Source organism: Lissotriton helveticus, chromosome 2_1, assembly GCF_964261635.1.
Source record: "Lissotriton helveticus chromosome 2_1, aLisHel1.1, whole genome shotgun sequence".
Classification (NCBI taxonomy): domain Eukaryota; kingdom Metazoa; phylum Chordata; class Amphibia; order Caudata; family Salamandridae; genus Lissotriton; species Lissotriton helveticus.
Window position 1 is genome coordinate 384427459 of NC_136059.1, and position 26505 is coordinate 384453963.

Sequence of the window (26505 nt, forward strand, 5' to 3'; positions counted from 1 at the left end):
CTACAGCGCCAGGACGCCTCAGGGCAGCAGTGCGCTTTACAAGACACATTACATTACATTACATTGGAGCACAGGTATGCACCCCAAAGGGACGCACAGGGGGCTGTAGGGCGCTGGGTGCAGGAAAAGCTTACCCTCGACTGGTCGCGGTTGGGGTGGCCCCTGGGTCTGAGTCGAGGAGGGTCTTTGGGCACTGGACTTCGGGTCCCAGTCGCCGGGGGGACGTCCTCGTGGTCTTGGTTCGGGTTGGCCCGGCCCGGGCTCGGCTGGTGCAGAGTGGGCTGGTCCGGAGCTTCCTGGTGGGCACCAGGTGGGTTGTTGCAGCAGAGCCTCTTCTGATGGGAGTCCCAATCTTCGAGAGGGTCAAGGCAGGCAGGTCCTCTAGGTGTCCCAAGGTTGCTGTACGCAGAGGTTGCCGGGTTTAGGCAGGAGCAGGTTCCAGGATCAACAGGCCAGTAGGGCTGGGGCCAAGTCAGTTGTTGTTGTCCTGTTGTTAGCAGCTGCACGGCGGGTCGTCTTCTTCTTGATCTTCTTTCTTCTTTTTGATATCGGGATCTGAGGAAGGAAAGTTCAGGGAGCCCCTAAATACTACATTTAGGGGCATTACAGGTAGGGCAAGGACAGGGACCAATCGGTCCCTATCCTGGGGTGAGTACACCCCCTAGCCTGCTCCTCTCCTGTGGGAGGGGGGCAGGAGCCTAGCTGGGATTGGGCAGGACTCCTAATCTACAAGATGACCAGAGCCCGGGGTCGTGCTTCACCTCGCCTCCTCCACCTGAGGGGTGGAGTTGGCACAGGTTGGCACCCCCCCCTTCCTAACGTAGTGTTTCCCGCCAGTCTTCCTGACAAAGTGGGGGTAGGACTGGTGGGGGGCTGGTTGCTGGGTACAGCAAATGGTCTGGGGAAGCTCTCAGAGGCAGTATGCCTTTGAAGCTTCCTCCTGTCCATCCTGGGGGAGGAGACATAGCACCTCGCCCAGGATGTGCATTGTGCAGACCCAGGAGAGCGGGGGGCTCTCCACCCAGGGGTCCAGCAACATGTCTGCTGTGTGGCAGCCTCTGCAGCCACTCAGCCCAGACGTGGATTGTAGGTTCGGGTTTTTGTAGTGCATCTCTAAGATGCCCTCTCATGCATGTTACATTAAATCCCCCACTAGCATCAGTGCGGGTTTAATGTGCTGAGAAGTTTGGTACCAAACTTGTCAGTCTTCAGTGAAGCCATTATGGTGCTGTGGAGTTCGTGAATGACAACCTCCCAGCACCATATACTCTTAAGTGGCAACACTGCACTTACAGTGCCCAGGAATGGCCCTGGGTACTGCAGCGGCACAGGGCTCATGCACCTGGGCCCTCACCTCTGGCATAGGGCACCCAGCTAGAGGGGTGACTGAAGTATGCCAGGGCTGTGTGCCATGTCGACTCTTGCTTTAGTTCTGTACTTAGGGCCTCAGCCTGCAAAGGCAGTGTGTGGGAGCCAGGGTACAGGGCCCCCGAGGGTGGCACAATAAGTGTTGCAGCCCTCAGGGGTCTTCTCTGGTCACCATGCCCTGGGTACCTAGAGTACCATTTACTAGGGGCTGACAGGGGCCAGAGATGCCAATTGGGTATTTTGTTTCAGCATAGCTTTTCTTTGTAGGGAAGGAACACAGGCCCTGGGTAACTGATTGGTAGGGACCAGGGGACACTCAGTCAAAGTACATCAGCAGTTCAGAAAAAAGTGGGGGCATACCAAGGCAAGAAAGATGGCACTTTCTCACAGCAGGTATTTATAGAGCGCACGGCTACTCCAAGGAGTGTCCTGGCACTATCAAAGTCCGCGTAACACAGGACAGAGTGCACCAACACAGAATCCAGCCAAATCTACTGTCGAGAGAGCCATGTTTTTAGTTTCCTCCTGAAGGTAAGGAGATCCTGCACTTGTCTGAGATAGATGGGCAGTCTATTCCAAAGGGGTGAGGCCACTACTTGAAAAGATCTACCCACTATCCGGGAGTGCAGGAACCTAGGGGTAGTGGTCAGAAACTGGGCAGAAGACCTCAGAGTTTGTTGTGCTGTATAGTGCTGGAGCCTTTTCCCAAGTACTGGGGGCCCTATCTTATGGAAGGCTTTAAAGACCAACACTAACGTTTTAAAATGAATCCTCTTCCGAACCGAAAGCCAGTGTAAGGAAGACAGAAGAGGGGTCGTTCGTGATATCAGCCCTGCCAGTAGAAGCACTCTGGCTGCCACATTCTGGATTACCTTTAGGCGGCCATGTAAATAATCAGGAAGGCATAAGTAGAGGGCATTTACATAGTGCAGTCTCGATACCACCAAGGCTTGGACTACCGTCTTCCTGTGAGAGACTGGAAGTAGGGGGAGAAAGTTCCTTAGCATTCTCAGTAACCTAAAACAGGTCCCGGCCACTGATTGAATCTGAGCCTTCATCGAAAGGGAATCGTCCAAATTAAAGGATGTATGACGTTACAACGCAGGCTATTACAACGCCTGCCTTTACAACGCGGTTTTTACATCGCAAACCTTTACAACGCATAGCGCTTAGAGGTGCTGGATAGTGGTAAGTATAATTTTCTATTCCAACTCCAGTCCCCGTGGACACTAAGGAAGGTGTTGGATAGAAAATTAAACTTATTCCCTATCCTAAAGCACCCCCCAGCGCAATGCGTTGTAATGGTTTGCGTTGTAATGACCGCGTTGTAATGGTAGTGCGTTGTAATAGTTTCGTTGTAAAGGTTGTTCACCAAATTAAAACCAAGATTTTTCACAATGCTGACTGAAGTAGGGGGTGGGGGGGACATGTTCTGCGGCCACCATTGGTGCCATGCTACACAGGGATGGGAGCCGAAGAAAATAATCTTTGACTTTTCAGAGTTGCACTTCAATTGCTTTTGCCTGAGCCAGGAGAACACCTCTGACGGACAGATGTTAATCACATTGCCATTGAACCCGGCGCCCTTCTCACAAGTGAACCGCAATTGCATGTCATCAGCATACAACACTATTTTAGCACCGTATTTCTCAGCGAGGAGCGCAAGAGGGGCCATATACAGGTTGAACAGCGTTGGGCTGAGGGATGCTCCTTCCATTTAAATTGCAATACCCGAAGAGCAATGGGTGGAGCATTTTTCAAATACATTCATTAGTATTGAGTGTGCTAACATCTTAGTGACACAGACAGAAGATAACGATGATGTGGCACTGCTAACAATCCCAATTGACCTCCAGGTAACCCTAGAAATAAGAAACCAGGCATTTATGGTAAGCAAGTGTAGGAAGGCTCCTGGGCCAGACGGGATCCCCATAGACCTATTTAAAAATAACATAGTGCTTTGGGGCCCACTGTTAACACAAGTAAATACAGCTTGTTGTTTTTTCCAGCTTATAGAGACATGGTCGGAATCTATTTTAGTCCCTATTTATAAAAAAGGCAATCACCAAGATCCCGCCTGTTATCGTCCGATATCTTTGTTAGTAGTCGGGCGCATTGTGCTCGAAAGACTACAGGACTGGGTCGAGGAGAATAAAATTATCTCAGACTTACAATTCGTCTTTCGTAAGGGGCTAGGAACCATAGAACAAAGTTAAAACCTGAATATTATCATAGGGAAGTACACCCTTGCAAAAAAAGGCAGGTTGTTCTTAGCGTTTATTGACTTCACTGCAGCTTTTGACCTTGTGAGCCATGACAAGCTTTGTAGAGTCCTTCAGGAATTAGGAGTAGAGCCCACGAATATCCTCTTTTTAAGACAACTGTACAAGAACATTAAGGCTAGGGTGCAATATAGCTCAAACCGAGAATATACAGCTCTGTTTCAAATTAACAAGGGGGTAAGGCAAGGGTGTGTGCTGGCCCCCTTCCTTTTTTATCTTTATATAAATGGGTTAGGCAAAGCACTGATGAATACTTGTCATGATCTCCCCAAAATAGGACGACCCATACCCGCATTATTGTATGCAGAGGACGCCGTCCTGATGTCTCGCACCCAAGTGGGTCTCAAAGATTATTAAAATGTTTTGCAGCTTTTAGGCACAACCTAGGACTGAGGGTAAATACATCAAAAACCTATGTCATGAGATGTGGCTTGGGCAGCCACAAATGTAGAGATATGTACATTGAGAAACAAAATATAGATTTTATAAATAGATTTAGATATTTGGGCATTTTATTCAACCATAAAGCTACATGGACTCAAGAGGTACATGCTAGAAAACTTGCTTTTATAAAAGCTACTGCCGCCCTAGTCAATTTTTCGAAAAAACTGGCCAGGAAGCCGCCACAAGAACTATCACACATCTACAGGGCCAAGTGTGTTTCGACTGCCATGGACGGGGATATTGCTTTGTTCAATTTTTACAAGTCATTGAAAATCTTTTTTCAAGATATATTTTGGCAGTCCGGGGTAGTACTTCTTCATATGTTTGTCATTCCGAATTGGGGATCCCATACATCACAGATCTTATCAAAGTGGAACCAATCCTGTTATGGCTCAGGATATGGTTATCTGCAGAAACTAATCTTAATAGGGACATTTTAAAAGATGTTTTTAACTTGGAAGGCGTTTTAAAAACTTACATGGCTAAAGTATGTGCAGGACTTTATGCATGATTTAGGTCACTCAGAGTTTTATAATGAGCCGAGCACAATGAGTAGATGGACAAGAAAAGTGCTGAAAACAAAAGGCCTGTCCCTACATGAATTACATAGATTAACAGAGGAAATATTCAAGCCTACAGCACTGCACAATCAAATGATTTTAGCTATTTACAGCATTCAACCTTACCTTTTTCTAGTCTGTGGTACTTAAGATAGACTACCATTGACAAGATTTAGACTTGGGATACTACATAGAATAACCAGTTTACCAAATATGAACGATTGGACGAGGGTGATGCAATTATGCCCCTGTGATGATTGCTCGGAGCAAACAACACTTCATGTGGTCCTTTTCTGTAAATTTTATAATGCACAAAGAAAAAAATGGATATTACCTCTCTTAAAGAAGTTTGGTTTTAGACAACATCGTCCTGTCTTTTTAGCACTACAGATCTTATAAATGATTTTATAACATGGATTTTATCAATGTTAATAAAATGTATAGTAACATGTGGGAAATCGATTGTACGGTGATGGCAACTTTGCTTAACAATTTAATCATGAAAAGGGAGTGTAAAAAAGTGACCTCATATTTTAAGATAGTCTGTGATGTAATGAATGAATGAATTTGTATTGTGTCTTTTCATGTGCTTTTATGAATTTCTCAAATAGAAATCGAACAAAGTTTGTTTTATTTTTATTTTGACTATGTTAGTGCCCTTCCATTTCCGGTGCTTTTCAGCAGTTTTAAGATCCTCTTAGAGATTCTTGTTGCTCAAATGTGTGTAATTTCTGATATTTATATGTTTCCCTCTTCATCATTGCTTGATTTTGCTCACGAGAAAGTGTCACTCACAATCATTGAATGTCACTCATTAATACTCTGAAATTAAGAATGTCACATAAATGCAATCTAAAACCTTGGCAGCTATTTATGAAGATTAATATTTTGTTTTGGGAAAGCCCCAAAGGTCAACCATACAATATCCTTGGAGTAAAGACTTATTTATTTCTTATAGAAGTCACAACACATATCAATATTGTGTCATTGTACTCCCAGAGCTGACCATTTGAGTTACATGCAAAGCTCATCAGACCCCATACTACACCCATACTAAGAGATCCTGGGTAAACTCATGAGCTAAATATCTAAAGTGAGAAATGTGAAAACTAGAATGCAGTGGTGAAAATCAAACACATACAAAGACCTCACATCCCTAAAAGTGTTAAACACCAAGGGGCACATTTACAAGCCCCTTGCGACATTTTTACGTCACTGTAGCGTCACTTCTGTGACACAGTGGCGTCGTAAACAATGTGCCACTATGCGACAGATTTACAATGCGATGCACCTAGTGAGATTCGTCACGTTGTAAAGCCCTGCGCTACATTATACCTGCGTCAGGTATAATGTATGCAGGGTGGGCGTTCCGTCACAAGGAAGCCCCATAAAAGTGACGCAGTGAAATCTACAAGATTTCACTGAGTCTCTTGTATGTCCTCGATGCTTCAAAACCTTACGCCTGCTAAAAGCAAGCGTAAGGAGTGACGCAGCATGTTAGGGATAGGGCGCCCCTGAGCATTGCTGGAGTTACTTCGCCCTTGCGACATTACTCCAGCAATGCGCTGCCCTTACGACACAAGATGCGATACATAGCTGACTATCCTTGCGCCACGGTGCATCGCAATGTAAATTCGATGCATCAGTGGTGGCGCAAGTGTATTTTTGTGTGTCGCATCTTTACTGCCGCATCCCTGCTAATATGCAGGGATGCGACAGTCCTTGTAAATCTGCCCCGAAGGATAAAATACACATTCACAAGCAATGGCAAATTATTAGCACAGTATCATCACTCAAGCAAAGCACTTTTAATATAATACATCACTGCCTGAAACAATACTGCCTTATTCACACTCTAACGAGAAATACTCATCAATCAATCAATTCTTCATCACTACAAAATACATAAGTGATCTATAGTTGTGCAGTAAGCCTACATGAACCAGCACCTCCACAAAGTTACCAATAATAATAATGCCCAGGATTAGTACAGGAAAAAGATACCACACACGTGCCCAATGACACCCTGAAGAACATTGAAATAAGTTAACTATGCCCTCGTCCTACTGTCTGCTTCCTTTAACATTAGGAATCACTAAATGCCTTACGTTATTTCCTCCTGCTTGTGCATCGATCACAAAAGTCTTAGTTTACACCCTTATAAGTTATAGAACACTATTCTCAGACACTTCCACTTCATATACAGCTCTGCATATCCACTGCCCTACCCCAGTCCGCACCAACAGATGAGCCACCACAATCACCACAGCAGAAAAGGTCAATGGATTGGCATGGTGCTATCTTCAAAGCCCAACCACATTTATACACCTGACCACTTGTGGATTGCCACTCACAACTCCACACACACTAACAAGCATGTTGCACATGACTACCTTCCCCTATGTGTATTACAGCACGTTCACAGGTATACTGATAACCAGGCTACGGCAAGCTATTTGGCGCGGTTGCCCACTAGTCCTACTGAAATCACATGGCAATGCAGAGTCATTCACCCCAGCTGCATGCATTAAATGCACTCTAGGCAAACCAAAGTAGTCCAACGCTTCACACAAAGATAGGTTCCTCTCCTGTTATGCATTACACAAATGGTTTTAACATAAGAAAACATATAAAACTATAACATAGCACACACCGATATATCATTCTACAAAACTGCATAACATAGCACACAAAAATATAAAATAGCATTATTTAGCATTGCATATCATTATATAACATAACTTAAAATAACATAACAGAGGCATGCCTTAGGGGTTTATCCCTTCCCTGTAACTTTAATCTCTACATGGAAATCCTTAGGGTCATGCTAGCTGATCAGTGGTTCTCTATTCACCCAGAAAATATGCCTTTCACTGTTAACAGGTAATGGCCTAATTTAGGTCTTGATATTTCAATTATTTAGCTGAAGTTGAACCCTACCAAACCCAGGTTTATGCTGCCCAGTTGACTCTTGGCTCATTGCTACAGTTCTAGTGGTCCATTCCTCCTTGTCCTTGCACAGGACAAAATCCCTGGGTCACAGATCTCAAAATTCGGAGTAACACTATTTTCCCTACCAGCCTGCATTCTCTTAAAAGCATAATTGGTCATTGACAAGGCAGTCATTTCTATGTGGATTAACCGTCCTGCACAATTTAGAGACGAGCTCTTGCTAGTCAAGAGATCCATGACTGTGTGAGGGAGGACCTGTGGAGAACTATTCTCTGGCTTTACTGGAGGACTATGCAATAGTTTCCCTCTGCCTCATAGATTTGACTTAAAATCATCTGCAATACAGGAACGTAATAATCAACCTACCAATTAAAAAAGATCTAAGTCATCTCACAAACTCCTAAACCACATGTATTCACTTATTATGCCATTATACATGGGCATGGCTAATGAGTTTATGTATTCTAAAGTTTCTTGACTGTTGCCAGGTGGCTCTTGGTGATAGGTTTGAGATATATAAATACATACATATAGCTTTAAACCATGAACACCTGGCTCTTGGACTGATTCGCAGATCCAGCACCCTCTCACCCAGCTCAGCGGCTTGAGACTCTTTCAGGTGAGTAGTCGTGCTTTATAAGAACCCTGATTAATTGATTGCTTTATTGATTTTATACTCCAGTTTGAAGAATGGTAACAGCTCTCGTTCCTTCCGAAAATCGAATCTTACCTCCTTTATGCTTACTTCAGAATCATGCTTCAAACACTGGCTCTCTCTTACCCTACAGGTGCAATTTGAGTCACTAAAGAGCATCCTCTTGGTCGCATTGTATCCTATTAAAGGGTTGAAGAAGTGTCATCTTCTCCCTCTCAACTTTATAACCTGCAGCATCCCAAAGCAAACCAGTGACAAACACCACCTGATATGTTCTACCACATTCCAATGTCCTCAACCATCCGAGACTCACCTGAGATTCTAATGTGCTCCTCACCTTACACAGCTCTGCATTGCCGAGCAGCTGGTTTCATATGACATCAAAACTACTTAATACTTATGTAAATCAAGCCGTGAATTAAATGACTGGAAAGCAGAGTCTGAAATCTTTGGCGCATAGTTTGTGCATCACAGTTTCACTTGCACTCCAGCACTCACAGGCAGTGATACACCTCTGTCAGTTATTATATTTAAAAATGAATCCTACCATTGCAAACTGTTGCTGTAAATTGCTTGTGATTCTCTTTCGTGAAAGGCTCACTATCAGGTTAAAGATGTATGATTAGAGATGCCCATAATGAACATTCTAGGTATTTGTCATGCTTAGAAGCATGGAGGCCACTACCAAGGCCCAGGGGTACATCTGGTGTTTCTGTTTTACTTATTCACTGCTGAGGGCTTTCTTTTGTGTTTGTTTTGCAGGACCCTAGTCCAGAATACTCGGCTGGGACACGTGTTACCTACACCTGCGCAGATGGATACAGTCTAGTTGGCAGTTCTGTTGCTAAATGCGGAGTAGATTCAAAATGGCATTTTGACCGAATGCAGTGTCAGAGTAAGTTATTTTAATATCCACAAAAAGACACATCATACATAAAAACATTTTGATTTCTTGGAAACTCAGTACCAGCACCTTTTGTTTTTGCTGACTTGTGTGCCAAGACATCTCCTTCTCACTGGAAAGTGCCAGTATTCTGACCAAAAGTCCAGCAAGGTTGAAAACGAAGAGGTACTCCAACTATGTATCCTACCATAAAACTCAGAAGTACATCAAATGTTGCTTCATCAGCTGAGGAAACAAACTAAAGCATTGGCCCTCGTCACCAGCACCCACAAAAGCAGACTACCTCCACTGAGAGCTGCCCTACATGCTGCCACAAGATTTCTGACTAGCACAACAAAGTGAACATATTACACATACTCTTGCTTTCCTTGATTGACAAACTATTGCATCCTAATGCGCTATGAGAATTACGTTCTTAAAGCCTTACACCTCTTGGATACCTCCCTAAAAAATTAACGAGGTCTAGAGGTGCATAAAAACTATGACTCAAAAGCAAAAGATCTTTTACATCCCACATTTTAGCAAGAAATAGACCTCGCAGAGGTATTTCTTGAGTATGGCCCACACCATTTAAAATGCACTTCTGGCAACTCCTCTCAAATATGCCTAGTACATCTGCTCTTACTTACCTATTACATGGTCTGAGAATAATAATCATAAAGGAGCAAATATCAGTCAGATATTTTTGTTACCTTCTCTGCATTAGGGTTTTGGCGAATTGTGAATCTTTTTTGGTAAATATTGTTAAATTTCATGAAAATTGAGCAAAAAAACGAACAAATTCACAAAAAGTCTCTTGAGGTAAACATTTAACTTGCAGGCATACCTTGGGTTCAAAAGTCACACGAGACGCTGGCCAGGGGACTTGACTGAAGAGAATATGTTGCACAAGAAATTTTCTGCTGGAACCATTTCCCCGCAGACAAAAAGTGTAAGAAATTTCACATCCACAAAATTCATTGAATTTAGTGAATATCTCAGAACATAAAATAAGTGAATTCCCTTTTTCCCTTTTTGATTGTGATCTTGTTGTACAGTAATATCAATCAATGAACTTTATTCGGATAAAAATAACATATCCACGTTAAAAAACAATCATTCAAAGTTGCTTACATCTCAGTTCATTTAATCGTTTACATATAAATATTGCAGCACATTCTTAAAATAATTTCCAGAATTTAAGTATTACAGTAATGTCCATTTAGTCCTTTTCTGATGTTGAAATCAAAATTTATATTTAAAATCTTCCCACATCTGTTCATACGTCTTCAGACTATCTTTTGCCTCTGGACCTTGCAGATCAAAAGAATGTGCCTCCTTTGTTTCACTCTAAAAATCCTAGGAGCGAGCCTCTTAATTTTTTCATAATCGGGTAATTACGTTCCTAGCAATTGTGATGGCATATAGAAACATAGGATTTGCACTCGTTCAAAAAATAATAGTAATAATAGCTGCATCTAGTTTATATACCTGTATTGAATTTAGTGCTGAATATATGTTCTTCCAATTGGTCTCTAGTAAAAGGCAAGACATAAACATATTAACCCAATCAAATCTCTGTAGCACTCCTAGGGCAACTATGATTGGTAATTGAATTGACACTCCCCATTGTCTAATCCTGCCAGCAGAGGTACACAATTCAAAAATTGTTTGATTGCAAAGCTCTTATGTGGAATGGTGCAAGGATTCTTTTCGCTCTCAGCAGAACTTCCCATTTATAACTTGGATCGCATTGCTTTTATGATTTTTAACATGTGAAAATCGAATAAAGCTTTGAAAATTTGAAAACTTGGATCGTTGGCACCAGTCTTTAGTGACAGCAAATACACGCTTTGTCCTGTAGTTCCAACCTGAAAGAGATCACCGATTCTCGGAGTAGCTTGTATGGTCCTTTTCTGAACTTATTCCATTATATAACCCTTGAAAACAATGGGCCAGATGTAGGTAACTTCCATTTAGTGAGTTCTTAATAGCGATTATTACCGAATCGCCATTAAGGACTCGCAAAATGGAATGTAGGTAGGAATCGCAAAAATATTAGCGATTCCTTACCATTCCTTAATAAGAATCGGTAAGCCATTGGTATCTTTCTCCCCCTCCAATCAGTTGGTTATTTTATGGTACTCAGCGCCGGGACGCCTCGTTGCTGGGGCAGCTGTCGCGCTCAATCAAACTCATAACATAACATAACATAATTCTGATTTGTTATTAAGGAATACCTAGCCATTCATTCCTATGGGCGAGGAGGACCATAGGAATGAATGGGAAGACATTCACTATTAGCGATTCGGTATTACCGAATCGTTAATAGCGGGAGGTATTTCAAGGGTGCCGGGGTATCCAAAGGTCACCCTATTGCACCTCTGAAATGTGCATGTGCGCACAAGTGGCACACATCCATGCCCTAAGGGCATGGATGTGTGCCACATGACACATTAAAAAAAGCAAAAATGTGCTTTTTGTAAGGAAATCGCTACTTACCACCAACTTGAAGTTGGTGGTAAATAGCGATTCCTTAAGGCTGAGGTGCATTGTTTTAGTGCTACGTACATTGCATTTAAAATACTTATTACAAAATAACAAGGTGTGAAAGGCAAGATAGTAATTTATTAAGGTCAACCATCCCTTGAAACCCTTAATCTAAGGGCAGATCTTAAAAAGTTTGTAATGCTAAAACGAGTGAATGGATCTGGTGTCAATTTAAAAATTTTAAATGCCAGAGCAACACGTGCCTGCCTAAATCTGGCTTTCTTTAAAAGGCCCTTCAGGAAATATTTTCTAGGGAATGCATAATATGGGCAAAACAGAACAAAATATAGGGTATCTTGCGGAGACCTATTGTTGCAGCGGCAGGATCTTTTCTGTTCTGTGGTCGCTGTGAAGCCTGCCGGCACCGCCAGTACGTGCTGAAAACGATTTAGCCTAAAACGTGTGATTAGAAATCTGTTGTGAGCCCTGCATATGAGAGACAAATAAGGTTCAATGCCCTCGGTAGACTTAATTACTAAATATTCTCTCACCGGAGACTTAATGAGCTCTCTGTCTTCCCTCTCCCTCATAGAGTGCTTAATAAATCGTTCCTTTACAATGATCTTTTCCCGAGTGCTCATATTAGGTGAATTTGTGAATAAGTCTGCACGCCCCATTTTATCAAAGGACTTATTCACATACCCTAGCCAGGGAATTTTAAGCCTGTATTCGAGAGAAAGACAGTCTTGAATCACCAGCCTGCTAAAGACCGCCTCCTCATTTGCCCAGATCTTTACCCAACATAGTAGTGGTCTAACAGCCATCAGATCCAATATATAGCTGGTTCCAAACTCTTCATGGATAATATATGCAGAAGTGCTCTGGGGGACTTTTAGTAATTGTTGGAAAATGAGGCAGCATTTGTGAGGCCTGCACAAATAACATGACACATTTGTCCTTCACTGGGTACCAAACACCCTAGGGCCTTACTCTCAGAGAGTAGCGTTGCAGAGCAGTCTGAGGCTTACTCAATGGGAGGTCAGGTGGGCTTGTAATCGCCATTTGCAGGTGCGGAAAAATGACACCCAATAATTGATTGTCCAGTCTGTACTTTGCTTTATAAAAGTAAGAGTACATTTATTAAACACACACACCACTCAATACTATACACCAATTTACAAATATACATAAGCTGATGGAATTACTTTGTGACATTGCATAACATCTCCACCCCTCCCACAGGGGGGGTGGGGTCTAGTACCACCACTCCCATGTATGCACATCATCTTGCCCCCAATGCAGGGAATTGGTCTTAACTTGGAGCGAGGGCCCTGCGCACTGGCACCATCCCATTGGCGACCCCCCCCCATTACCTCAACAAGCATTAAACAGGCTACACCTGCCTTGGTGACACATGACCCTGACTGAGCATCTCCTACTGACCTCTACACTTTAAGGGCTAATAGTCTGGGGTCTTCACCTAAGCGCAGCAGCAAGAATAAATGTTTACGCACACTTTAGAATGACAGTACTCAGCACATTTGGATATCATTAAAAATGCATTGCAATTACAGCCCCTAAAGGTATCACAGATGATCACAGGATTAAGTTATAAATACAGTCAGACACCCTAGCAGGAGTGTCTAGCCACTTAAATCCACTTTGCTTATGATATCACCTTACACCAATACTTCACATTGAAGTCAGTCCCTCTAAAAGAATAATGTTAGTAAAAGCATTTGTGGCGCAATTACACCTCTTTACCTCCAGGAGATGCCTTCTTCCAGACATCCACCACCTCAACCTTTCACTTCCAAAAGCACTTTTCAATCACCCTCAGCTGAAGAACAAAAGTTCCAACCCAGAAGGTTTAAAATGCATGCTGAGCCCTTGAGGGGTTATTCTCTCCAATTCCCCAAGACACTTAGGGTGGGACTTTTCTTCTATGGGCTCAGGGAGGCTGCGTTGCTCCTGCAGCTCCCACTGCCACTCTTTCAACAAATGAGGGTGATCCCCCTCCTCTTGGGGCCACCAGCACCAGAACAACAGACTTCCAAATGCCTGGCAAGGCATTATGGGGCGATTGTGCTCCTATTTCTGCATAATAGATGAGCGGCTCTCCCGCTGTGCTGGGGAGAGCGGTAATGTGTGCCCCACGCTGCTGCAGATGTTGGTGGGAGGGTCCGGCCCCACCCTGACCCTCAGGTGAGTCATTTGGCTCGGGGAGCCCACACCCGGCCGATCCACTGATTTTCTGGGACCTGGTCCCGCCCGGGCCCCTGGCACCTCTCTCACTCCTCTTGGGGGGAGCCAGTCCCCTCCGGGACCCCTGCATGCCCAATCATTGTGGGGTAGCCTGGGCATCCCACCCCTGGCTGCCCTCGCCGGCTCCCCACCCGCCCAGCACTCTCGCGTGCTGCCGCGGGAGCCGGCCACTCAGTTCTGCCCGCTCCGGCGGGCTGACGTGCGAGGCTTCTTCGGCCCTCAGGGGGAGTGCAGCAGCACTCCCCCAGCCTCCTCCTCCGTTTCGGGGACAGGCATGGGGTCCCGGGCCCTTGGACATATTGGGGGGGGAGCGACTGCGCTCCCCCCATCCTGGACACTGTGGGGCCCGGAGATGGGGTCCCGGGCCCCTCCTCCCGTCTTCTTTGTGGGGGGCATGACGGGGCTCCTCACACAGTGCCCGGAGTTGGGCTCCCGGGCCCCTCCTCCCGCATCTCTTCACGGGGAGCGTGACGGCGCTCCCCGGTGCAGGATTCAGCGGGGGCTTGGGTGGGCTCCTAGCCCCCCGCGGGGGCATCTTTACTTCTTTTGGGGGGGCAGCCCCCGGGACCTGACCCACTCCGGGGGCATCTCTGAGACCGGCAGCGGAGCCCCAAGCGCTTCATCGTCGGTCTTCTTAGGGGTCAAAGGTTGCCTACATTCCGGGGGCCACATCTCAGCCCCTGGGGGTCCGATCTGCCCCATTTGCACATCTTCTTGCTCCTGGTGGTGCTCCCCAGCCACTGGGAGCACTCTCCTTTGTCCTCCGGGTCTCCCAGAGGGTGCATTCTTCAGGGAGCGGTCTTCACTGGCTCCCTGCGCCTCTTCTTCTGCGCACCGTTCCTGGGCTCTTCTTCTGGCACGGTTAGGGGCCTGGGGGGCAGTCAGGGGTGTCCTCCTTCCAACTGCCCATTGCGCCAGGCTCCAGCACCTTTCGCCTCAGAAGACCACACCCCAGAGAGAGCTTCTCTTCCTGTGCAAGTACTTTTTAAAAGTTGAGTAGGTGGCTGGCAGGAAGTCTCTGTGTGTCCTATTAAACAGCCACACATCACATCCCTGCCCCTGCTCCCTCCTTGTCCAGCCCCCAGGTTTGTTCAAAATGGCGTCGTCCAGTGTCTCTGGCCACATGACCTCTGAAACCCAACTCCTTCCCCCCTCACTGCCCTTACTGGGGTTAAGCTTGGTACCTGGCACCCAGCGACAGCAGTTGATGGATTGGCTTGTAGCTCCATCTATCTTTTCTCCTTGGAGGGAAGATCTTCGATCTGGGAAGAAAAGTCATTAATCTAACCTGCCAGGGCCAGACCCCAGCCAGGGACTCAGAGAAAAGGCTCTGTCCCCCCGAGCTGCAAGGGTGCAGTAGTCAAAGCACTCCTTAAAAAACCTCAACTGGACCCCTCCGATTTGGCAAACTACAGGCCAATCTCGCTCCTCCCCGGCATTAGCAAAATGGCCGAAAAACTGGTCAATGTCCAATTGTCCCAGTTTCTTGAATCCAACAACCTTCTGCGTCGGTCCCAGACTGGGTTTCGTCCTGGCCACGGCACGGATACCGCCCTCCTCGCAGTCATCGAGGAGGCAAGGTGCATTTTAGATTCAGGAGGGTCAGTGGCAGTGATCCTCCTGGACCTTAGTGCAGCCTTTGATACGGTGAACCACCGTGTTCTGATCCATCGGCTGGCCAGGGCAGGACTCGGGGGCACCGCGCTTGCCTGGATAGAGTCTTTCCTATCAGGCCGCTCGTTCCAGGTTTGGGACGGCAACTCCCGCTCAGCCTTACTCCCTCTTTCTAGCGGAGTCCCCCAGGGGTCTTCGCTAAGCCCCACTTTGTTTAACGCCTACATGGCCCTGCTGGAGGATGTAGTTGCCCCATTCGGGATCAAGATAGTGAGCTACGCGGACGACACGCAATTGGTCGTCTCACTCTCACATCTTGACCACCGCCCAGACAACCTGTTGAACTGCCTCCAGGAAATCCATCACTGGATGAGTGATTCATCACTCAAGCTCAACGGCTCTAAAACCGAAGTCATGCTTATGGGCAAGAAATGGGCGACTATTCCTCCTTCGGTCTGGCCTGACGCTTTTGGCGAGATACCCACGCCGAAGAAGGAAATTAAGACTCTAGGGGGCAGATTTATGTTAACTGGCGCATCCCCAGGGATGCGCCAGTTAACATGCGCCACAGTGCGCCACTGCTCCGCCACCCATGGTGCGCCGCATTTATGATGTGGCGCACCATGGGGCAAAAACGGCACAGATGCGTGACGCATCTGTGCCGTAAAGGTGGCGCATTGCTGGAGTTGCGTCGCAAGCGCGACGCAGCTCCAGCAAGGCTCGGGGGTGCCCATCTTAACAATGCTGCGTCAAGACCTACGCCTGCTTCAAGCAGGCGCAGGCTTTTGACGCAGCATTGGCCTGAAAGTGACTGAGTGAAATCTCATAGATTTCACTCAGCCACTTTTGCGAGGCGCACCTGCCCCGGAACGCCCCCCCTGCGCCGGAACGCCCACAAGCGGCGCAGGGCTTTACAACGTGACGCATCTGCCTAGATGCGTCACGTTGTAAATCGTTCGTAGGGATGCGCCACGTTTACGCCGCCTTGCGTGACGCAACAGCGGCGTAAACGTGGCGCAAGGGCCTCATAAATCTGCCCCTAGGAGTCTGGCTCGAACCCGAACTAACCATGAAGACCCAGGCAGCCAAAACAGCAGGAACCTGCTTTGGACTCATGCGCTCCATCCGGAAGATCCTTCCACTACTCCCCCCTCCATCGAGGAAGCTTCTGGTCCAAGGCTTGATCCTCTCGCGTCTGGACTTCAGTAATGCTGTCTATCTAGGAGCCCCCGAATCTACCCTGGCAAAACTTCAGCGCACTCAAAACGCGGCTGCTCGGCTACTAATGAACCTTCCCAACAGAACGTCTGCGAGGCCAGCGCTCAAGGCCCTACACTGGCTCCCAATGCGACAAAGGATAGAATTTAAGGCCATGTGTATCGCCCACAAACTCCTCAACGGCTTAGGCCCTTCGATCCTGAGCGACATGGTCACTCCTTACAAAGCCCCTAGATCCCTGCGTTCGGACAATGAGCGTCTGGCCAACATCCCAAAATTCAGGAAGGTTCGCACTGGCGGTCGACGCTTCACAGTGAAAGCATCCTCAGGCTGGAACTCGCTCCCACGGAGCTTGCGGCTGGAACCCTGCCACCTTCTTTTCCGCAAAAAATTAAAAACCCTCTTGTTTCCCAAATAGGACCTCCTTCCCCCCTCGGTCATCACAAGTCTTCACAGCGCGGGGATGCCTCCGGGTCACCAGGCGCTCTATAAATCGTTAATTAAATAAATAAATAAATAAATTTCTGGACGACCCAAAAGCAGTACAAATATGACTTTGGACTCTGCAGAATACTCATTTTCACATCTGCTACACTGAACATTAGTGCGTGTTTGGAATCTGTAGGCTTTGTGGAAGTCATTTTAGCCCTGGGCCCCACATCCCCATAGGGGAATAATGAAATGAAAACACAGTAAACACACTGACTTTCCCTGGCATGTTCCTTCCCAGGGTATAAAGCCTATTCCATGTCACCACCCAATTCTGTATAAGTCCTGCCACACCATTCACTCTGTAGCTGCTCCTGGACTGCGCATGCTAGGAAACTCCCCTGTGCAGCCCCTACATGTGTGCACACGCATGTACACCCGTGTCTGCATGTAACCAGCGCGGTGTCCCATACTCCAGCTGCTGCGCAGCGGCCTAGTCAAGCCAAGGGTACACCAGTAAAATCTCCATGCAGTCTCCTTCATTATGAGCTCACTGTGGATGAGGCCCATATTATGAGGCTCCCCCACATTAAAAGCTCAACAATTAGGTGCTCAAAAAGTGAAAAATCCGGGCGGCCGATAGTGTCAGAACGACCTTCTAACAGTAATCGCCTCAGATACCTATTTTCTTCAATTTGCAATTTGTTGGCTTCCACAAATCCCCAGCCCTCACTTCCCTATAACACTTTCGAACAGCTCATTGAGCTATATAATTTTAAAACCACTTCTGGGGTCCATCGTCCTAGTCTTATGTGCAAAATTCGAAATTGACCCCGTTGACTTTACCAAAGCTAGGCACTTTTCCTCTAGCAGGTGTCTAAAATGTAGGTGTTTATCAAACAGGGTGCCCTAGGTAAGAAAAAAGACTGTACTTTGCCTAGGGTGTAGGAACCTATTGTGTAGTTATAAGATTTATGTGGCTTCTTTCCAATTTCCGTAATGTATGATTTTGTGAGATTTGGAGCCATATCCAGTTTCTCCATAAAGGTCATAAAACCATCAATTAGGAGCTGCAAGCCTCTGGGAGTGCAAGCGAGCAGCACTGCATCATCTGCATACAGCAGAACCGAGACCACCCGATTACCTATCCTGGGGCTATCTGCCTGTATCAAGCTCAGTGCGGAGTCAAGAGCATTAATATATAAAGTAAAAAGGAAGGGTGCCAATATACAGCCCTGTCTTACCCCACTGGAGCACTTGAAAGGGTCTGTTACCTTCCCCTCCTGAGTATACCTAACCACCCCGAGGTATTAAAATGTAAGACCTTTAGAATATTAATTAAGGCCAGGTCCACCCTGAGCTCACTCAGCGTCAACCACAGTTTCCCACAGTTTACTTGGTTAAAGGCCACAGTAAGGTCCATAAATGCTAAATACATTGTCTCTGACTTTGCAACCGTGTATTTAGCAGTAATAAGATAAAGGCTGAGGCATTGGTGTGTGGTGGATTTCCCAGGTCGCAATCCATATTGCACATCCGTAATAACGTGGTTTGCCTCCGCCCATTCCATCATCCGATTTAAGACCACCCACCTCAAAACGTTCGCCGGCACATCAATAAGAGATATCGGACAGTAGCATTCTGGACAATCCCTATTGCCTTTCTTCAAAATGGGGACAATCATGGTGGTGGACCAGGATGCCGGCATTACTGTGTCCACTCTGCATTTAGAACCCTTGTTAAAAGAGGTGCTCATCTCTCTATATTACTTAGGAAGGGATCTGGGGGGATCCTATCTGGGCCCGGCGCTTTGTTCCTAGTGAGTCCCTCAATTCCCACTATAACCTCATCCAGGGAGAAAGGGATCAGGGACAGAGACTGCTCCAGATATGGCTCCTGTAACTGCTCCGAGCTAGAATGATGATTGTACAGCCCCGCGAAATGCTGCTGGGAGAATGTTGTTGCTTAGCCCGGGTCTATTCAAGTCTTTAAAGCAGGGATTATTTATAATTCTCCAAAAGCGAGTAGAGTTCTTCATCTCCACTGCCTCTGTAAATTCTTCCCAGGCTTCCTGCTGCAATTGTCTCTTGCGCCCCTTGACAGCTAGCTTATATTTGTTCCGACAAGCCGACACCCATTCTCTATCACTCGGAGATTGCTTAAGGGTTGCTTTCAGCTCTCTTAGGGCTCGTGAGTACTGTTCATCGAACCACCTTGGGGTGTCGGATATGGCTGTGAAAGCAGGAGCTTTCTGCCAGCTATTGACTAGCTGCGCAACATTACCCAAGGCCTCCACAAGTTCCGCCCTTTGCACTTCCAGGTCTAGGCAGTTCATAACGTCCTTTTTGCCTTTACTGTAAAGAGAACTATTAAAAACCTTGCTATTAACCTGTGTCCAACACAACCTCCTACCTTGATCTGTTGCCACAATTACTCCTCCCACCAGACTGAGAGGTACTAGACGGTGACACGCATCAACAAGGTATAAGAGCACAGGATTATGATCACTAAACACACTGACTGGATGTTCAAATAAGATACACAACATTTTAGTGTGGAGGATACAAATATAAAATCAATAATTGAAAAACATCCTCTCCCCTTAAGGGTTGGGTGGACAGTTGATCCTGACTTAGTGGCAATTAGATCCATCGTATGAGTTAGTCCATACGTACTTAACAAGCCACTCAGTTCCTTTCCTTCCTGCGTGTGCTCCAAATGTGGCCCATTCCTATGTGTACAAGATGACCAGTCCACTTGGGACACCCTCACATTTGGGCACAAATGGCAATTAAAATCTCCAGCTAAAATCAGATGTGACACTACCTGCCCTCGCTCATATATCCGATTTAGTCTGGTTTTCAATTCTTGTACACTAGAGGAGCCCTGGGGGTGCGATGATGCATTGTAAAAGTTTATAAAGACTAGTTTATGGTTTTTATTTAAAAAAATTAACCCTTGAGCAACCTTTGAGTCCCAAACCAAATCTATCCATCTGCCCTGTAATGTGAGATCTATAAATATTACCAGGCCTCTCCTCACTCTCCCTGGGCCTACTTTTGCTGCTGGACAAAAACATGTTTTGTATCCCTCTATGAATAAATTATCATTTACTACTACCCAGGTTTCTTGTAAACATATTATATGAAATTTCTTCATATAGAGTAACAATTGCTCTTTTTTGAATTTGCTTGATAGGCCTGCTATATTCCATGAAATTATCTTGATTTCTGCCCTACTGTGTCCTACCATAAGATCAGCTAGGTGGGGGCTACCAAACAGGGTGACTACCTCATCTGGATCCTCCTCCCTTACAGTACTTGAATCCCTAATCTCCCTGGAGATTTATATAGGGCGACACAAGTTATACTCCCGTTCCCTCACCGGGCTGTCTCTTTTGGCCATAGGAATGACACGGTTTCTGCCCGCACCTACCCCAGGGCATAGTCAGTCAATGTCATTTAAATCCCTTAATGGGGCAAATGTATTGTTTGTGACCGTTGGATTTGCCCACCTAACTGATTCCTCCTGCTGAAATACCTCGAACCGTTGTTGATTAGAACCAACAGAGTGTCTGTAAAAGAAACCCAGAGGCAGCAGTTTGATCCCTGACTCTGCTAAAAATTAGTTCTTGCTGTCAAAAAGAATCTTACGCGCAAGTTCAGGTTGTCTGAGCGTGACACTCGCACAGTCGCCTGAACAAACTTTCATGCTTCTCCCGATCCAGGACTCCCTTCTTGCCATCAAAATATGCCGATGATCTTTAATATTAAACCCTATATGCCTATCCATCCAGTGTGCCACCTTATTAATCAGTTGTACTGGGGATTCCTCACTTAAGGCAGTATGCATTGGAACACCAGTCAGGACCACTGTATAAGGGCAGCATGCTGGTGGAAGATCTATAACAGTTAAATCTGGGGTACTCCTGACAGTTAACATGGGTCTCTCCTTAATTTACTGGTGCCCCATGTTTTCCCTAAAAGTCCTATCCTGCCCTCTCTGCTGTGACATGTGGGTACCCTTGGTCACTTTTTCTGCCTCCCTTGGCCCTAGGTTCCTAGTGCGCCCCTCAGATTGAAATATCTCGCGATTTGGTGGGGGTTCATAAGTCACGCCAGAGCCCCGATTCCCAACTCGTGAGTCACATGGCCCTCCCACTGGTTCCACCTCCAACAAGTCGCTAGGCACGGTATTTCAGGGGCCAGGAGAGCCCCAGCTGTGACTCGATTTACACAGTTACAATGACAAACCCCATGAGTAGATGGTATCATACTTGACTTCTCTAGTTCCAGCAATTTACTTTCAATTAACATCAACTTATTTAGGAGAGGGTTTAGGAGGACAGTCACCAGTGTCTCCAATCTTTTCCACTGGTCTGGATTATCTCCCACATCCGCCGTGAAAAAGTTACGGTTTCCAGTCATAAGACTCAAGGCCGGTCCTTCAACGGGCTCCGCACCCGGATTGGGAATTTTAGTCATTGACTGTTTCATTTTGGGCTTTTGTTTTTGATTCTGTCTTTGGAAAAGCATTTCCCCTTGTGCTTTTAGCAGGCGGCTCACAACTGCTACCAGTGATCTTGCCGGGCTATCCATCCTGCCCATCATTGCACCTTTAGATCTGGTCACCACCTCACTGGTGGCCATGCTTGACACGGTTGCCATGGGGGTATGGGTGGAGATTACTGGAGGCACCCCAAGCAGAGTCATTTGAGGAGCAGGGGATCGAAACCCACCTCCTTGTTCTGGGTAGAATTGGTGCTATTGGACTCACCTATATCTACATTAATACCCTCTACTGCGCTTAATGAAGGTAAAACAGCAGGGGCCCCAGTTATATTAAGTCCTGCAGGCTCGGGGGGTGGATAATCAATGTTATGATGTGACCCCAGTGGTGATTTAGCCATGTTACTACCACCTAACTAGGATCTTTTTTGGGCTGCAAGAAAATCCAAGGAGAGTCCTTTCTCCATTAGCTGAATTTGGTGGGTCAAAAGTGACTCAGCCCTGGTCAAGAACACATCCAGGGTCCCCACAACTCCCTCTCCGGATAATGTTCCTACAGCCTTACGTTTACTCATATTAGACGATCTCCGGAGACACTCAGTTAACTTAGTGTGCCTCCGAGTATAACTATATATAGCTGTTCCTCTATGGTGGAAGTTTATACTCGCAGCTAATCTTCAAATGAAAGGGTCCTGGTCCAGCCCAGCCTCCTCCGGTCACTGACAGGCAAGGACGGACCCACCCTTGGCCCGGCCTCAGCCCGCGAGTCCTGAGCTGTGGGAGACCGACCGAGCTCTTATTGTGCCTCCACGGAAGATGGCGTCACGGCAGGCGCCGCAATGGGGCTGCTGGGAGATGTAGTCCCCTGATGGCCGGTCCCCTCACGGCAAGGAAATGCAGCGATTTGTGGCCATTCCCCTCACGGCGCGGTGCGGCAGACAAAGAGCAAGGGCTGATGGCCATTTCCCTAACGGCAGGCAAGAAGCAGAGCTAATAACCGTTCCCCTCACGGTGCGATGTGCTGGATTCAGGCGTCCAAATCATTTACCAAATCAAAGTGCTGCCCGTCAGAGTCACTACAGCTTGGCTGGTGCTTACAAAGTGCATAACGGTGGTGGCTGTACATCTGTGCAGAAACTCCATTCACATCTTTCCATATCTAGATGACTGGCAAATCAAGAGCAGCAGCAATCAACAATGCCTAGCACACGCTCAGCAGTGTCACTACTCCACTGTATAGGGTGCATCATTACTGTCAAAAAGTCTCACCTACAGCCCCATCAACCTCAGCCTTTCCTAGGCTCCTTCTTAAACTCGGTCGCTGGGACAGCATACTCCAACGAGCAGAGGGTGATGGCATTGCAACAGCTACTGCCTCTTTTTCAGACAGGACATCCTCTTCCTGCAAGAACTGTAAAAATTGTTAGGAATGATGGCATGGATGTCAATTCACCAAAATGCCTGGGGTAGCGGAAGTGACACCACATGCCCTTTGACCTTCACTCTCACTCACACACACACATGCTTATACATACACACACATACACACACTCTCTCTCATGTAAACACACTTTCGCCTGCAAGCATGTTCATATCATACATTTAAAACATTTTTTACTTACCTCCCGGAGAAGGTCATATTTTTTTTTATTACCCTAACAGTGAATAATGTTTAACCTTTAAAAAATGACAGAAAAGGACGAGTATGGAGCCCTAGCCGACCTCCACAAGGACGAGCAGCCCCTTTGTACCTGGCACTGATTTTGCCACCTCTGAAGCCAGGGGTCTCATAAGCAGTTCCAGGGGTCGCAAGGGGCAATCTAGGGGTCACAGCAGTGACCTCTGGTGGCCCCTAAATGGCGTCCATGGATGATGGCTTCATGCATCACAATAATGCTGCAAGCCAGACTGCACATACACCTTCTTTTTGAGGGACTCATGTGGCAATGGTCATGAGAATTGGGCCACTGGGAGAATCTGGTGTTGGTAACAGCCCTAACTCAGAAGCTCTCCACAATGGTGGATCAGTAACAATTTGCTGCTCGGCAGGCCATTCCTAGACCCTCTTCCGCAGGTGAACATTACCACCAACAACTCACTTATTGGGTAGGGCCAACCTCTACAACATGACTGTCTAAGGCACTTGACCTCCTCAGTACCAGGGCTGTCATATGAATTTCGTGTAACTCCTGGCGGTCCAAGACAGATAATATAACCAGCATGTGTTATGTTCAGAAGCAGGGGAGGACCCACTCCCTATAGCTATCTAACTTTTCAGAAGCTCGAGCATGGGGCAATCTGCAACAAGATCAACCCATTAGGAGAGTATTTTCCGAGGGTGGCCAACAAGTTTGCAAACCTTCTCACCAGGATGAATTAACATGCCCATGAGTGAGACATCAACCCACAAGTTCTGCACAGGTACTTTCATCGTTGGGGCACCCCGATCATTGACCTGTTCACCACCCAGCAAACAGAAAATGCTCTGACTTTGCTTCCAGGTTCCCACATCCACAGTCCATGGGCAATGAAGTACTGATGAATTTGGATCAACAGTTGCCTACGCTTCTCTTCCCTCGTTCTATATGTGGTGAAGAAGATGAATCAGGAGCCTATGAGACTCATCTCAGCAGCTGCAAGCTGATCAAGGCAGCACTTTTAGTCCATGCTTTTGGTGGTTGTGGTCTGCATGGACGGCCTTGAAAGAGTGATATCTCCTAGAAAGCCTTCCTCATAGCAATAACCTCAGGCAGAGGCATTAGCAAACTTTAAGCTCTCACAATTCAGGAAACTTTCATCCCGGTCCACAAAGATAGAGTGGTCCTCATGACCAGCCCAAACATTCTGCCCAAGGTATTCTCACCTTTTCATTCCAGTCTATCATAGAGCTGTCCATCTTCTTCCCGCATCAAGACTCTTTAGCTTAAAGGGCTTACATACTCTAGACCTCAAAGTGTGCTCATGTACTAGACTAACCGGATCACATTTGTTCGTAAAACATGCCAGCTTTCAATAGCCTTTACTGAAACCTACACTGGGCACCCCACCTCTAAATTGGGTATTATGGGATGGATAGTTGGGTGTATCCAGACTTGCTAACCCATGCAAAACACACATTCCCATGTCCCCAAGAGCACACTCCACATACAAAAAGGATGCCAGGATAGCTATCTTCTGCAACATCCCTCTGGCTGACATTGTCAAAGCTGCCACATGGCCAACACCACATACGTTCACTCAAGACTACTCTGCCAGTAGACAATGGTTTTTAGGGCGAGGCCTCCGCCCACGTAAGTGGGAGGAGTTTCGAGATCCTAATGTTAAAGAAGAGAAAAAAAAGTATCTCCTAGGGCTTTGGCGAGACAAATTCCACACATTCCTTAGCGTGTTCTGTCATCTGGCCAGTGATTCGTCTTAGTTGTGTTGTCGTTTTAATAGGCTTGAAGTGATAGGGTAAATGTAGTTTTGTTCCGCCATCTTGGGCATTTTTCGTTCGTGCTCGCGCAAAGAAGTACATTAATTATAATTAGGAGCTGTCAGGGTGCCTCCGTAAGTGAATCCAGATGGCCGGGCGCGTTCACCATCTGTCTGAGCAGGCTGCGCCGCCCAGCCCCTCTCATCTTACATAAAAAGCTCCCAGTAACCCAAACAGGCCGGGTGTGATGCGCACAGACTGTCTGCAGGCATCTGCCCAAGAAGCCAATGGCTGGCTGCTCCATCCCGTCTGATTTATGCCGTGTGTGTGCGAGTGTGTGTGTTAAGCCTTAAATTGTTGAGTCTCTGGCTGGCTGCGGTGGTATTACTGGATGGCGGGAGCGTGTTTTCGGCTCGCAGCGCTGCTGGCGCTGATACCCGGCCCTTGGCCGGGGCTCAGCTCCAATCTCACACCTGTCTGAGACAATGAGCGCCTTGTTAGACACATCCCGCCGGCCGGCCGCCATCTTGCACATTTTAAAGCAGAGGTGGAGGGGAAGAGGTGGGGGCCGCTGCGCCCGCTGAAATGCTGACTTTTGAAGGAAGCACCATTCACCGCCAGATGTATAAGCATCATTTTGTGGGCACTTAAAAGCACCTCCCCGGTTAACCGAGACTTCCAGTTCGCTTTAAAGTCCGGCTGCTGTGTAATTACCTCGTTCTGTGCCACTTCTGTTTAATCAGGAAAAGGTAATAGGGCCCAGGGTTGTCGACACACACACACGGCACTTTAAGATGTGTTGACATTTGGCGAGGAGAAGCCACAGTTCTTAGTAAAATGCGTGCATTTTTCTCCCGCAGAGTGATCAGCGCTGCCAAATGTTTCCATGCCAGGGTTGGCTCGAGGCGCTCGATTTTGAGGCAGCAGCAGTGGATTCTGGGACCTAGCTTCCGCTGACCCAATTGAGGATACTCACTTTACTGATCTCGCAAGCATGGGAGCCTCATTTTGACTTGCCGGGGTTTACATTCATGTCCTTCAGAGGCAGAGCACTGCATTTGTCAGCAGCGAGCGTTCAGTTCACTGAGCCATCCTGGTAAATGTTGCAGAGCCCCCTCAGCTGACTCTCTATAGAGAAGGTGGCGTTCAGCCATTCCTGATTGGACAGCACTAAGCGTGCAGGGGTTGCAGTTCTACTTTTTCATTATAAATATGGGCCTAAAAGTTTCTCATTACTTGGTGCTGTGGTCTGCAAAACCTGGACGTGGGTACAGTCACTGCCAACACACGGGGCCACGTGACACCCATGCATGGGCTCCCAGGAACCACACTGCGCCACGGTGTTGGCTAAAAAGCCGGAAGTGGGCGGAGCTGTCACACGAGACTTTGGATTGGATAATTTTGAAGCTATGGGGAGAATTT

The 26505-nt window shown here is 46.7% G+C and overlaps 1 protein-coding gene across 1 annotated transcript in view; it reads left to right on the forward strand.

Moving 5' to 3' along the window:
- C7 (complement C7) overlaps positions 1 to 26505 on the forward strand; it is a 643094-nt gene that overhangs the window by 407666 nt on the left and 208923 nt on the right. The window contains exon 14 of the mRNA XM_078675005.1: positions 9024 to 9156. Within this exon, the coding sequence (XP_078531131.1) occupies positions 9024 to 9156 (133 nt within the window). The remainder of the gene's footprint in view (positions 1 to 9023; positions 9157 to 26505) is intronic.